This window comes from Belonocnema kinseyi, chromosome 4 (genome assembly GCF_010883055.1).
Source record: "Belonocnema kinseyi isolate 2016_QV_RU_SX_M_011 chromosome 4, B_treatae_v1, whole genome shotgun sequence".
Classification (NCBI taxonomy): Eukaryota; Metazoa; Arthropoda; class Insecta; order Hymenoptera; family Cynipidae; genus Belonocnema; species Belonocnema kinseyi.
The window spans coordinates 87,809,445-87,823,251 of NC_046660.1; the positions used below are offsets into that span (position 1 = coordinate 87,809,445).

General features: G+C 31.6%; 1 protein-coding gene across 3 annotated transcripts in view; it reads right to left on the reverse strand.

The window, feature by feature from the left end:
* LOC117171431 (excitatory amino acid transporter 1-like) overlaps positions 1 to 13,807 on the reverse strand; it is a 105,143-nt gene that overhangs the window by 83,326 nt on the left and 8,010 nt on the right. For 2 of the 3 annotated variants that reach the window (XM_033358757.1, XM_033358759.1), the window contains exon 2: positions 4,648 to 5,316. In XM_033358757.1, coding sequence (XP_033214648.1) covers positions 4,648 to 4,667 — 20 coding nt within the window. In that variant the 5' untranslated portion in view covers positions 4,668 to 5,316. Of the gene's footprint in view, positions 1 to 4,647; positions 5,379 to 13,807 lie in introns of all 3 variants that reach the window. The other variant, XM_033358758.1, reaches the window with a different exon arrangement.

The following is a 13,807-nucleotide window of genomic DNA, read 5'->3' on the forward strand; positions in this document are numbered from 1 at the left end:
ATATCTAGTCGGGAGTGGTGCTGACTGAAAACAGATGATTTGGAGCGATTCGCGCGCCATCTGTTGGCCATTCTAAGGACTTATTGAACTACCCTCGTATCTGAATAAGTTCAAAAATCACTTTCATATTTCAGGCTTCACACTTTTTCTCCTTTTCCCTTCTGTTCTCCCTTTTCCCTTCTTTTCTCCCTTTTTAAAGAAGTTTTACTTTTTCCCCCCTTTTCAATAAAATTCTCCTTTTTCTCTTTTTTTTTCTTGAATGTGAACTGAATTAAGAGAACCCAATAAGAAAATCCAACTATTTTTTATTTCATAATATTCATCTCGCTTGGTTAAAAATTCTACTATTTGACTGGAAATTCATGTATTTTGTTGAAAATGCAACTTTTTCGGAAGAACATATTTGTTCTTACGAGTTAATCCTTTTTGGTTAAAAATACAACTGTTTGGTTGACAATTAATCTGTTTTGGTCAAGGATTCAACTATTTTGTTGAAAATTCGTCTTTTTCGGTTTAAATATCAAATATTACATGTTTCGTTAAGAATTCACATTTTTGGTTAAAAAATTAACGAATTGGATTAATGTTAAACTACTTCGTAAAACATGAATTTTTTGTTTGTTGTTAGAGGCAGCACATGCAGGTTGTTACTACGAAAAGTTGACCACACTCGGGAGTAATCAGCTGACTATTATCCTACGTAAACGATTACCTGCAACGCTTCGTACAACCCCAGTTTTTCTATGTTTAAAATGTATTATATTGAATTCAATATGATAAACAGTACTTTTATTTGAACTAATTAAATCCCCTATTAATCCCGCCTAAAAAAAAGTTAGAGCTAAAAAAGCGATATTTATTTTTGATCTAGCTGCAAATATTGTTGGAAAGTAACCAACTATATTGGTAAAATTATTAGAGTAGGGATTTGCAACAATATTGAAATAGGATATACAAATTTGAAATTCACTCGAGTTACTTTATATCACTTGCAATCACCTGAAATCACTCAGAATTACTACAAAATTTAAGGTGGCCGCAGGTCGGGGAATACCTGGGAATGAGGAAAAATTAAGCGAATTTCGAGAAGTCAGCGATTAGAAAAAAAATTACGAAAGTCTGGGAATTTCTGTAAGAATCACTGTAACTAACTGTCAAGAATAATCAGGACTGCTATGCTGTCACTTTTGAATATTTTTTCCTCGAATCACTTTTTAGTAACTTTTTTTAAATAAAAAGATCATTTTCGTCGCTTTCAATTAATTAACCTATGGATTAAACACTGCACCAAACTCAGTTTCTCATGGGAGCAGGGGGAGAGCGGTTGCGACATTCAAGTATATTGCCCAATAGCATGCATTCCAATTGGAAATGGTTCAGGCGACCCTGTCTGTTTACGTTTCAGTCCCCCCGAATTCAGTCCACGGTTGTTTAAAGGCAACCCCGACACTGCAAACTGAAAACGAGAGTTTGGTGGTGTATTGCATTTCTAACTATACCTGTCTGAATGGCTTAAAAGGCAAGGCTTCCCAAGATATTCGTAAGAGCTTTAAATCATTTTAAGGTATTTCAAAAAATTTCAAATTATTTGAAAAATTTTAGGTGTTTTAAAAGATTCCCATCAATTTTTAATGTATTTCCTTAATTTGAAAGGATTTCAAATGATTTCAAACATTTTGGAGTATTGAAAAAGATTCTAAGGACTTTTTAAAGAATTTAAACCAAAATTGCAAGGAATTTAATATACGTAAGAGATTCCGAGAGATTTCCGAGAATTTCAATGATTTTAGGGGATTTTAAAAGCTCTCAAAGCATTTTAATACATTTTCCATGATTGCAGTAAATTTAATAAAATTTCATAGAATTTCAAGGGATTTTATAATATTTTAATGGATTTCAAATAATTTTAAAGATTTTAGGATATTTTTAAAGATTTCCAGGAATTTTCAAAAGCTTTCAAAAGTTTCAGGGATGTGTAAAGGATTTCAAAGTATTTGAAATACTTAGGGTATTTAAAAAAATTCCTCGAAACTTTTGAATTATTTCAGTAATTTCAAAAGATTTCAAAAGATTTAGAAAGATCTCGAATATTTGAGGTTATTTTGAAAGATCGCTTGGAATTTTGAATTGATTTCAGTAACTAAATAGGAATTTAAAGAATTTGAAATATTATACGCTAGGTATTTTAAAATATTCCAAGGCAATCTCTAGAGCTTCAAGGCCATGTGGCGAGTGGGTCACGTGACCAGATTTCTACCTTAACGCCACTTTTTTTATTTCCCAACTTATTTTCACACGAAGCGCCACATCAAGTTAAAAATTTGGGAAAATAAATAAAAGCACTAAGAAAGGTGGCTCTGGTCCTAAATGTTAATAATTCTGAAAAAAGCCAAAAAAACAATTTACATCAAAAAACTTTTTTCATGATTACACAAATTTAGGACCAGACCTATCATTCTTAGTGCTTTTGTTTAGTATCCCAAATTTTCAACTCTATGTGGAAATTCGTGTACAAATAAGCTTGGAAATCAAAAAAAGTGGCGGTAAGGTAGGAATCTGTCCACGTGACCCACTCGTCACATGGCCTTAAAACGTTTCAAAGGATTTCTAAGTATTTCAAACGAGTTAAAACATTTTAGGGGGGTTTAAAATATTCCAACGTAATTTTTTATTGATTAAAATAATAATAAGGGATTGGAAAATATTTTTAATATTTTGGATTCTAAGGTCGTTTTCAAGAAATGTAAAAAAATTAACGTGATTTCGAAGGATTTTAATGCATTTGGAATATTTTTCATGCGGTTGTGAATATTTTTCTATAGGAATTTAAGATATCAAATATTCTAAGGATGTTTGTAGAATTTCCTAGGTTTTTAATCATTTCAGGTGATTTTAAAAGCGCTTCAGGTATTTTAATACATTTTATAGGATTTCACTGAAATATTATCAAATTTTATAGAATGTCAGCGTATTTTATCATATTTAAATGGATTTCAAATAATTTAAAGGATTTTATGGTGTTTTTTATTTTAAATGATTTTAAAGAATTTTAAATATTTCATGGTTTTATGTGATAAATCCCAATAATTTGAAGTGTTTTAAATGGCATGAATGAATTTAGCTTATTTTTTAAAATTTCCAAAATAGTTCAGCAGCTTTAAAAAGTTCCAAGGGATTTCAACCGATTATAAAGGATCTTAAATCTTTTAGGGTTTTTTTTAAAGATTCTACTGATTTTTTCATCATTTAAATAATTTGAAGGGATTTTGAAGGATGTGCAATATTTTAGGGTATTTAGAAAAATTTAAAGGCATTTCAAAAGATTTAACCAATTTCATGGGGTGTCCTAAGATTTTAATGATTTTGAGATATGGAATTTTTCACGACACCTATAAAGTTTTAAGATGTTTAAAAAGATTCCAAAGGATTTTATAAGATTTCAATGGTTTTAGCAGTTAAGGAATGTTCATGAATTTTCCAGAGTTTTTGAAATGATCAGATTTCATAGAATTTGGCGGGATTTTGTAATATTTGAATAGATCTTTAAGAATGTATGCAAACTCCTGTTAAAAAAAAAAGAATCCAACGACAAAATTTTGACCACAACGAATAAACAAAAACAAAAAATCCTATTGTAATCTGAAAAAAAATTTTTGACAAAAAGGAAAAGTAAAGAAGAGGAAAGAGAAATGAGAATTTGATTTTTTTTAATTTGATTATTGGACGTTAAATAGGATTTTCAATTTGGATTTTAATCTAATTTAAAATTCTTAATTTTTGTTTTAAGAATTTATTCACCATAAGTAAGAGATGTCGTAAAAATTCATAGAATTGAAGAGATTTAAAAATATTTATCGCAATACATATTGATTCATTTGGAATTCAGACTTAATTCTTATTAATTTATTCTAAATTCTTTTAAATACTTTGGAATTCTATTAAATTTTTCTGATTTTTGTATAAATCTGCTAATTTTCCTTAAATTCTTCTAAATTAATTTTAATTTATCATTAAATTCTTTTCAATTTAACTTGAATTGTTTTGAGGAGTCGACTTTTTTCAATTAGAAAGACATTAGTCACATTGTTAATGCACATTAGTCACTTTTAGTCACTTTTTCGATTTAAATAGCTCACTTTTTTACTTTGTTCATGGAATAATAAATAAATTATCAATTTAAACTTATTTTATTTCATTCATAAAAGATATTATATTAAAAATGTTACAAAATTAGAATTTTGGTCGTTAAATATTAATGTTCAGGAAAAATGAAAAATTAGCCAGGGAAAAGTTAGGGGATTTTTCAAATGAAGTTTCGCGGTCACTCTGAAAATTGCAGTCACATGCAATCACCGAAACTCTTTTACAGTCACCTGAAATCGGTTGCAAACACTTGAAATCACCTAAAATCATTTGCAGTCACCCGCAATCACTTGCATTCACATGCGATTATTAAATGTGTGCATTGAAATCTAGAGTCTTGCACCCCTCTCCACTTGGACCTAAAAGGACCCCCATGGGGTTTGCTTTTAAGAACACTTATGTTAAAATAAGAATTTTTCGATTTATTGAATATTGTCTGTTTTCTCTATAGAGATGGAAAGAAGGATGGTATAAATTGTGAGTAAAGCGTGAAAAAATACGTACAGTTCAGTAGCGACTTCCATGTTCTTTCCAAGGATCCTGACGAGACGCTCTGAGCCCGTTCACATGGACTGTGACTTCCGGTTGACCGGAAGTTCCGTGCGGCGCGCCCTAATGGGGACGTGCGACGAGCTTAAAAAATGGCGGTCGCTGGTGCTCACAACGACGAAACTATCAGATCTATGTAAGTCTGTAGTTGGTAGACACAATCAACCTATACTGATTGCAGCCGGTGGTATCCGTGGCTACTGGACTGCTGACAGAGGAGGATGTGTGTTGATGGGGCTCTCAATCTGTGCCACCTTGGGTGGTACGATTAGCTATGGCGATACTGCGTTCTCCCCTTTGACGATCCCTTCCTGCCTACCGTGCAGGGCTATCGTTACGATATTACAAATACGAGTGTACACTACGAGCCCATCGAAACCCACCAGCTATTGTTTGCACTCTTTCGCTCGTTCGAGTTTAGCTTATATTCGAGCATAGATATCCCTTTAACCTTCAGACATCAGTCTTCAGTCTTCTGAATCTTCTCAATTCTCAGCCGATTCAGACGAGCGGCACTCCCTATCGTCTTCTGCTTGATCGAGTTTCTTGCCCCAAATCACAAGGACCTTATTCTTATATCTTAATGTGTCCAGGAATTCCACCCTTTCTGCTTTCCTTGATGACCTTCAAGATTTATTTTTTGCTTTTAGAAAGATTTCCTTCAAAGAGGAGCTGAAGATGGACATCTGAAAGAGATGGAGGAGCGTGTCTTACCGAGGCGAAGTTGTCTACTTAAGGGTGATTCTCTATATAGCGCACACATTGAGCTTTGACTATTTTGAACAAATTTCTTCGCGATATAAGATCAAATAAATCACATTCATTAGATTAAAAGGTCAAGAAATCAAAATCTTTTATCAGTGGTGAAAAATTGCAATCATTTTTAGATTTTGAAATCAATTTGGCTGTAAACGGTCAGCGGAAATATAAGCCTTTGAAAATAATTTATTCAGAAGCACACTTAAGCAAAACTGTCTGGAACCAAAAAAAAATTTTCTTGAATATACATGAAAATTTGGTTGAGTAAACCAAATATTCTGTTTTTCGGATAATAGCCATGTTCTATGGTTGCACCGACCACAACTTTGCTGAACCACCCAAGTCGTTTACTGTGTGCATATTTTATGGAAATTGTCTTTGTAAAGATCTTTTTAAAGATAATTATCTGTGAAATGATCAAATTCAAAATGGCAGACAAAAAAGATTTACACGATGCGTAACAAAGTTTTCGGAAATTTTCCAAAACTAATGGAAGTTTTAAGCAAAATATTCAGGAATTTAGGAGAAAATATGCGGAAATTTATGGAAATTCACGTGTATTTTTAACATGCTAATGGTATAAATTACTACTTTTAAATAATTGGGTTAATTTATATGAAATGAAATCAATAAATTCCTAATAAATCCCGAACATTACCAAGCTAAAATCAATTTATTCTCTTATTTGTGTAAATAAATTGTTTAATTTAGCTTCCAACTGTTATTATCTATAAACAATTAATTAGCATTCTCTAATTACGACTAAAGTGATTAAACCAAAGAACAAAGAAACATTCAGACAGTGTCATTGGTCCAAATGTATAGCCAATGGCGCAAAAAGTTATATCAATTTGATAAGTAAATGAATAATAATTTTCAACGTTACCGATACTTTCTACGTTAGTTTCTGATAGCTTTTCACGGTCACATGTTATTTAGTGTTTTACGTAACCTATTACATAATTTATAGTAAATATTACCAGTCTAGCCAATAAAGATTAGTTAATGTCTTGCTCAAATTCACTGCTTGATATGTGTTAATAAAATGAAATTGCAGCATCAGATCAGGTGATTTGCATGTTGAGCAACTCAGGAAATTTTAATTTATCAATCCTAAGGTGTTACCAAAACCCGAATTTAAGTTATTCAAATTTCTCTAAATACGGACGATATAATATTTTCTTGATCCCAGAAAATCGTTCTTGTTTCATGAAAATGTGCTTCGTTACAGAAAATTAAGTATCTTAATTCGAGTACAATTTCTTATGACAACTTTTCTTGAATCAATAAAATATTGTATCGTGCGTATGCAGACCAATATTTTTTTATTTAGTGTTGATTAATTTTTCGCGAGTGACGCACAAATCTGGACACAACATTTAACAAGAATATTTGGTTGACCAAATTAAATTTTGTTTGTTGTTTCAACCAAATATTTTGGTAAGTGGAGTTATTTCGTTGATTCAACCGAAAAATTTGGTTTAATCAATCAAAAATGTTGTTGAATCAACCCAAATGTGGTTGATTCTCCATGTTTTCATGTATATGGCTAATTCTTAGTAACCTTCAGATTTAATGGCATTGAAAGTAAAGATGTATCAGCAAATATGATATTTGTCACATCAAATACAATTTGATTTATTATTTAACTATTTTATAATGTTATCTCTTTGCAACTTCATCATTTTACATTTTTACCACTTTATTTTTAAATCACTTTAATCTTCAGATTGTTCTAAAATAGGTGAACCGTTTCAGAAACAATGCCTTCCTAATTCAGGGCAGGATAGAACTTTAAATTTATCTAGTTACTCAAATTACCCGACTTTAATTATCTAACGCCACAGTAAATTACTTTTCTGACGTTAACTGTTCTGTGACCGTGGAAGGAAAATTATTATCTCTTTCTCTATTAAGATTCTTCTTGCTGAAAAAGAAGATAACATTTTTTAAATTTTCATATTTATTACTTGCAATATTATCTTTACTTCACAAATTAACAAATCTTCCTCTTTTGATCTACCCTCCTAATGTTTCTTCTTTTTTCGAGTTTCCAGCTTTTAATGCACTTTTAAAGTCAAGTTTTTCAATCACAGCTTTTTTTTCTCCCAAGCAAAGAACCCGAAAATAATGGCATACTAATAGAAAATAATTGGAAAGAAAAACTGGAATGAGGAATAATACGCAAGTTCGAAATTGCCAAAAAAGTCACGTAGCATGTTGACCCTCGTTTTATCAATATGTTACATGTCTTTTCATATTAGGGGAGATCACCCTACAATTGATAAGGATCCTATAGTAGATAATTATTAACTTAAAATGCTTATGTATTTAAAATAATTACTTTAATTAACAGTTAGTATGCCCTATATGACAATAAGTTAAAACTAGAAATTAGTATTCTAGGTATATTGAGCTTTTACCTCATGATTATCTACTGTAGGGTGGTCTACCTGTAGTAAACTTGTGACGAGCATTTTATAAGTGATTTTATATATATTTTATAAGCTGATTTATAAGTGATTTTATGAATCATTTATATTTAACACAAGACTAATTGTATACATTTCTATGCATTATTTTCAATTTAATTAATTCAGACTTATGTTGTGACAAGTTCATTTTTGTATTAATGTATAGATCATCGATTATAATTACTGATATATTATTTCATTCTCTTTCTTTCGCACGGGCAGTCTGTAAAAAATGGGGTCACGAGAATCGACGGGAGGCAAGAGCTCCTGCATCGCAGAACTCGATGATAAAATTGAGAAAAGAAGGTTCCGATAATGGAAGTGCTACGTACGCGACCCTCGCAAAGCAAGGAAATGGAAAAATCACGTATCCGCGACAACGACGAACATTCGTGCGCGTTCAAATGTATGATCATGAGAATCCCAAGCGTTAATGAGATAAGAAATGATAGTACATAAACGTAGTTCATGGTGTTCTGATACATTTTCCAAAATTTTAGTTCGAAATTTTATTTACAAAAAAATTTCTTAAGTTCAAACAAAAAATTTAGTGAACTGATAAAGTTCGAAGGCAACGATCCCCTCCCCATTTCTTTCCAAATCCAAAAAAAGAAATTCCATAATTTGTTCTTGTTCAATTTTGATTGTAACCGGTACCGGTTTTGACTTGAAGTTGGAATAATTTTTTACAGTTTGGGAAAACGTGACGGGAAAGTATAAAGGCTTGTAGAGAATTATCCAATAAAGAATTTCATGTATCAGAAATATAGGGTTGACACCCCAATCAAACCCACACGAGTCCCTAAAAACTACCCTTAAAATCAAAAATGTAAATTCTTCATGAAATCGACCTCTCGAGCACGGGGTGTTCTCATATTTTTTTACTTTAAATTATTTATATTGGTCTAGTAGAATTTTTATGAACAGTTTTTAATTAATTTTTAATTATTCAAACATATTTCATTTGTTTAAATAATTTTTTTCTCTAAAAATTATTACTATTGGCCTAGTGGAATATTTATTAACATTGCTTTATTAGTTTTCAATTATTCAAAGAAATATCATTTTTACTAATAAAAAACTCTTTTTCTCGACAACGGTAAGAGAGTGATACTTTTTTCGGCCAGATTCGATATTGATATTTGTTCCATTATATTCGATGTGTTTAAAACTCACTTATTTTATGTATTTTTGTACTCTGAACTTAAACCTAGAAGTAAAAAGTGCCGGACTCTTACAGTTTTCGAGATATTGAGAATTTTAACTCTAAAAAATGTCGATCATCTTATTTTTTTTAAGACCCTGATTTTACATATTGTTTTATGCTGAAAAGGAGTCACACCAAAAAAAGGTTTGATCTCAAAAAAGTTTCATGGTAGTACTGAGGGAGCCAGTACTTCTAGGAAGCCTGATAACGAGATCGCTGAACGCGAGAGTTTGGTGTATTGTTGAAAAAAACTTTATGTGGCAATCTTTCACAATTTAGTTCATAAAGAAGGCTTATCTTCACTTTTATCTTTCTCTATTTACTGATTGTGAGTGGAATTCTTTTATGCATAAATTAAAAAACCTCCTTTCAAAAAAATAGCTGATAATAACTTTAAAACTGGTATTGAAAGCAATTACACCCTTTTCCCAGATTCTTATCATATCAAATGAATTGAAAGATTGTTTTATTTTATAATTAAAAACATTTTAAAATATTGACTTCGTTTAATTGATATTCTATCAAAAACAGATTCTTCAGTAACTGTCTATTTTAATTTTCATTGTTGTAAGAATTTTCTGAAATTTCAGGCATTTCAAAAAACGAATTCATGTAACCGAAAATTATTTGTTTAAAAAACTTCACAAGAAAAAAATCCCATTAGTATCTTGGTAGGACTCCGAATCAAGTAGCATCAAAGTACTGGGTGTGAGACAAATACTAAAATACTACTTTTCTTAAAAAAATTTACTTGTCCAAGTACGGAAAAGGGTACTACCAAGAAAATTCCCATTTCATTTATCTCAATTCTTCTTAGGATTTATGTCTCAAAAAAGTACGTCCCTCTGAAGAAGAACTTTTTTGAGACAAAAATATAAGAAAAATTCTACTTCATTTTTCTTCAGATTTTCACAAGTTCCAACGCATATCCCAAAAAAATTCTTCATCAACAGGACGTATTTTTTGTATTTCTTCATATTTCTGAAAAGTTGTTATGTTTTATTACAAATAAAAATTTCGAATGACTTTTTGAAGTAAACAATGACAACATTTCGTAACATTTTTCTAATTTAGTGGTCTATAACTTATTTCACAGCTGCAAAATCTTTGAGGAAATTTGTATGAGGTATCAGGAAACCATAAGAAACTATGAAAACTTTTTGTAATAATAAAAATAGATCCATTGAAAAATCAATAGTTTTTTCATAAACATTATAAAAACATAATAGGAGATGTAAAAATAGGAGCTTTATATTATTATTTAAAAAAATAAATATTAATATATCACTTGTTCAAATCTTTTACTCGGGTGAACCCGGTATACATCATAGCCATGGACTAAGTCAAGTGACTGTGAGATTAGGATGTCAATCCAATACGATGTTTGAAACCTCCTGCGATAATGTTGTAGGTATATAATTACGAGAGGCCGCTAGCGTTGGAGGTGACAACAGTCACTTCTGGATACCATCTTAGAACTGCCATCTGCCACTCTATAGGTTTTTAGTCGCTTGCTTCCTGATATAGATGCATGATTCACATTCCTCCATATGGTCCTTACGTCATGCCTTAACTCGCTATACTTGTGGATCTTGGTTGTATAGTTTGACAGCAAATTTCAGTTAAGTGGACAAGCAATGTCGATAATGTAGACTCTTCCACCTTATTTTTCTCGCATCACGATGTCAGGTCGATTGGCCGGGATACAATGATCCGTTTGGATGTTACACTGAAAAAAATGGTTTAGCTGTCCCAGCTACACGGTTATCTGGGACAGCTAAACCATTTTTTTCAGTGTAACATCCCAATATAAGATGTAATCTTCGCTTTCGAAAACAGGCACTGGAATGTAACTATAGAAAGGCATCCATTCTTTTAAGAGTCCTAGTTTTAGGGCAAGTATAATGCCCCGTATAATGCCCGCTACATAATTATGTCTGTGCGTATATTCTCTCTGAGCCATTACGTGACGGCCATCAATAATGTGCTCGATGGATTCGTTGGTATCTCCACAGAATCGGCACCGATCCACCACGTCCTGATGTAACACGTGTTTGCGATAATTCCTAGTGCTGACAACCTCGTCCTGTATCGCAATGACGAATCCTTCCGTCTCTGGGTATGAGACGCATTGGGGTGTGACGTATAGGGTATGAGAGTATTATTTAAAATGTCGTCACAGGCTTAAGATGGGCACTGTCCAACATGTCGAACGAATTTTTGGTTAGAGTTGGATTTTTATATTTTTGAAATAGTTTTTGCACGGGGTTGTCCCGGTATATCATTAGTCACGGACGCATTTCGTAATGCAGTCAAGTGATCTGATGAGAGTAGTATTGAACAAAATCTGGTTTCTACCCCATCATTGACGGACTGGGTTGCAGTCTAGTACACGATGGGGGGGGCTTACAACTTAAGGTGAGTTCCGATCCACCATAACCTCGGTAAAGGTACATAGAAAAATTTCCAGAGATACCGGCTCAGGGATTGAACCCCTGACCTCTGAGGTGAAGTCCGAGCGCCTAACCAACTTAGCCACCGAGGCTTATTAAGCCACTGCAAGCTATATGATAAAAACAGTCTTTTTTCTAAGATTCGTATTCAGTACACAAAAATAGAGAAAAAGATGCAATTCTGATGAAAACTCATAGTTTTATTTTTTTATTTTTTCTATTATCATTTTTTCTCTTACACATCATCGACAATTCATGAAGAATCTGATTACTAATTATTATCTAATAAGTTACACATTAAAATTTTATTTTAAATAGAATGACCTCTAACCGTCGAAATTGGCGAAAATAAATGGCGTTTCTAGGAAGTTTGTCTATCACCATTTTAGCTGGCAGTGTCTTTCAAGTTGGATGTTCCGTCCGCATAAAATATGATTTGCAAAGACATATGATAGCGCCAAATGACTTTTTGCCAGCGGAAGTTAACAACCAGTTACACGCAATAAATGATAATAGTCATTCTTGTTATTAATAGTAAACTTTCCACGATATAGACCTCTATACATCCTCAAACAAATATTTTTCATTGGAGTGCAGTAAATTGTAATATTTCAGAATTGAGAATTTTGAATTCACATTTCAGAATCTCTCTTACATTCGAAGCAGCCACGGTATTTGATGATAGTAATAGTAACTCTAATTAGGACCATCCATAAACTAAACTACATTACCAATTTTGGATTATTTTTTATCTCGACCCCCACCCCCGTCGTGAACGATTGTACTTTTGTATTGTCCTCATCCCACTGAAGTAACGTACCCGATGGCCAAGTATTTCAAACAGAGAAACTAGAGGCATTTTTTTACGAAAATATAGGTAAATAAATTAGTTTAAATGAAATTAATCTGGATAGAGTACTGGACTAATTATGAAACGCTTTAAATTGATAAGACTTCACGTCGAAATATATGTTTAACATATTTGCATTAAAAACCAAATAATCCAAATTTTAACCAAATAGTACAATTTTCAAGCCAAAAAGGCGAATTTTTTAAAGATAATTGCATTTTCAAACAAGAATGTTCATTTTTAACTTAGAAAGATGAATTTTAAATCCTAAGGGATAAATTTTGAACAAAACAGTTGCATTTTCGATCAAAAGAAATTACCTTAACCAAATATTTAGATTTTTGGTTAAAAAATTTATTTTTAAACAAACAAAAAAATCAACTGGATTAATTCAAACAAAAAAGTCGAATTTTTAACAAAATAATTGCATTCTCATACATAAAGATGCATTTTCAACAAAGTAAATCCATTTTTTATTAAAAAAGAACGAATTTTCCACAAAATACATAAATTTACGAAAAAATAGTTGAATTTTAAACTTATAAAGGATGAATATTTAACAAAAAATTGTATGAATAAATCTTCAGTTCAAAAAAATAATTTAAAAAAATGAATTTCCAACAAAATACGTGAATTTGCAACCAAATTGTTGAATTTTGAAGTCAAAAAGATGAGTTGTGTCTACAATACAGTTGATTTTAAAACAAAAAATGTTAAAATTTTCAGTTCAAAAAATTAATTTCAACAAGTGAAAATGAATTTTCCACCAGTTGAGCCTAACGAAAAAATATTTTTTAACAAAATAGTTAAATCCTCAAAAAACAAAAAAAAAATTGCAACCAAATAGTTACATTTTCAGCAAAAAAGATAAGCTTTTGATAAAAAATGGAATCGTGAATGTTTCAGTTTCAAAAATTAATTTTCAACGAAGAAACGAATTTTCTAATAGTTAAGACGACTCTCTCGGTTCCAGTTCTACTTCCCCCCTCTCCCAACCCTCCCTTATTAACTGAAGTTTTTGGTGGGACTGACGTTAGAACTACAATCTCCACCATATGACGATTTGATACTTAACTTTGACACGATTACGACTCAGAAAATAAACTTATTGCATAAAGGTGTTAGTTGGGCGTATAATCTAAACAATGAATAATACAAACTACAAAATAGCCTCGGAAAGGACTGGAACTTTTAAAAACAAAAGGCATGCACACGGAAAATCTAAAGGTCATGTTTCAGGCGACGAATAGACACTGGGTGTTTGGAATGGTAGGGGAGTAAATGATCTCAAGGTAAAAGAATTGCGTGAAACTATGGACGTGAAGAAACTAGATATTTTATGCGTGCCCGAAACAAAGAAAACGGGATGCGA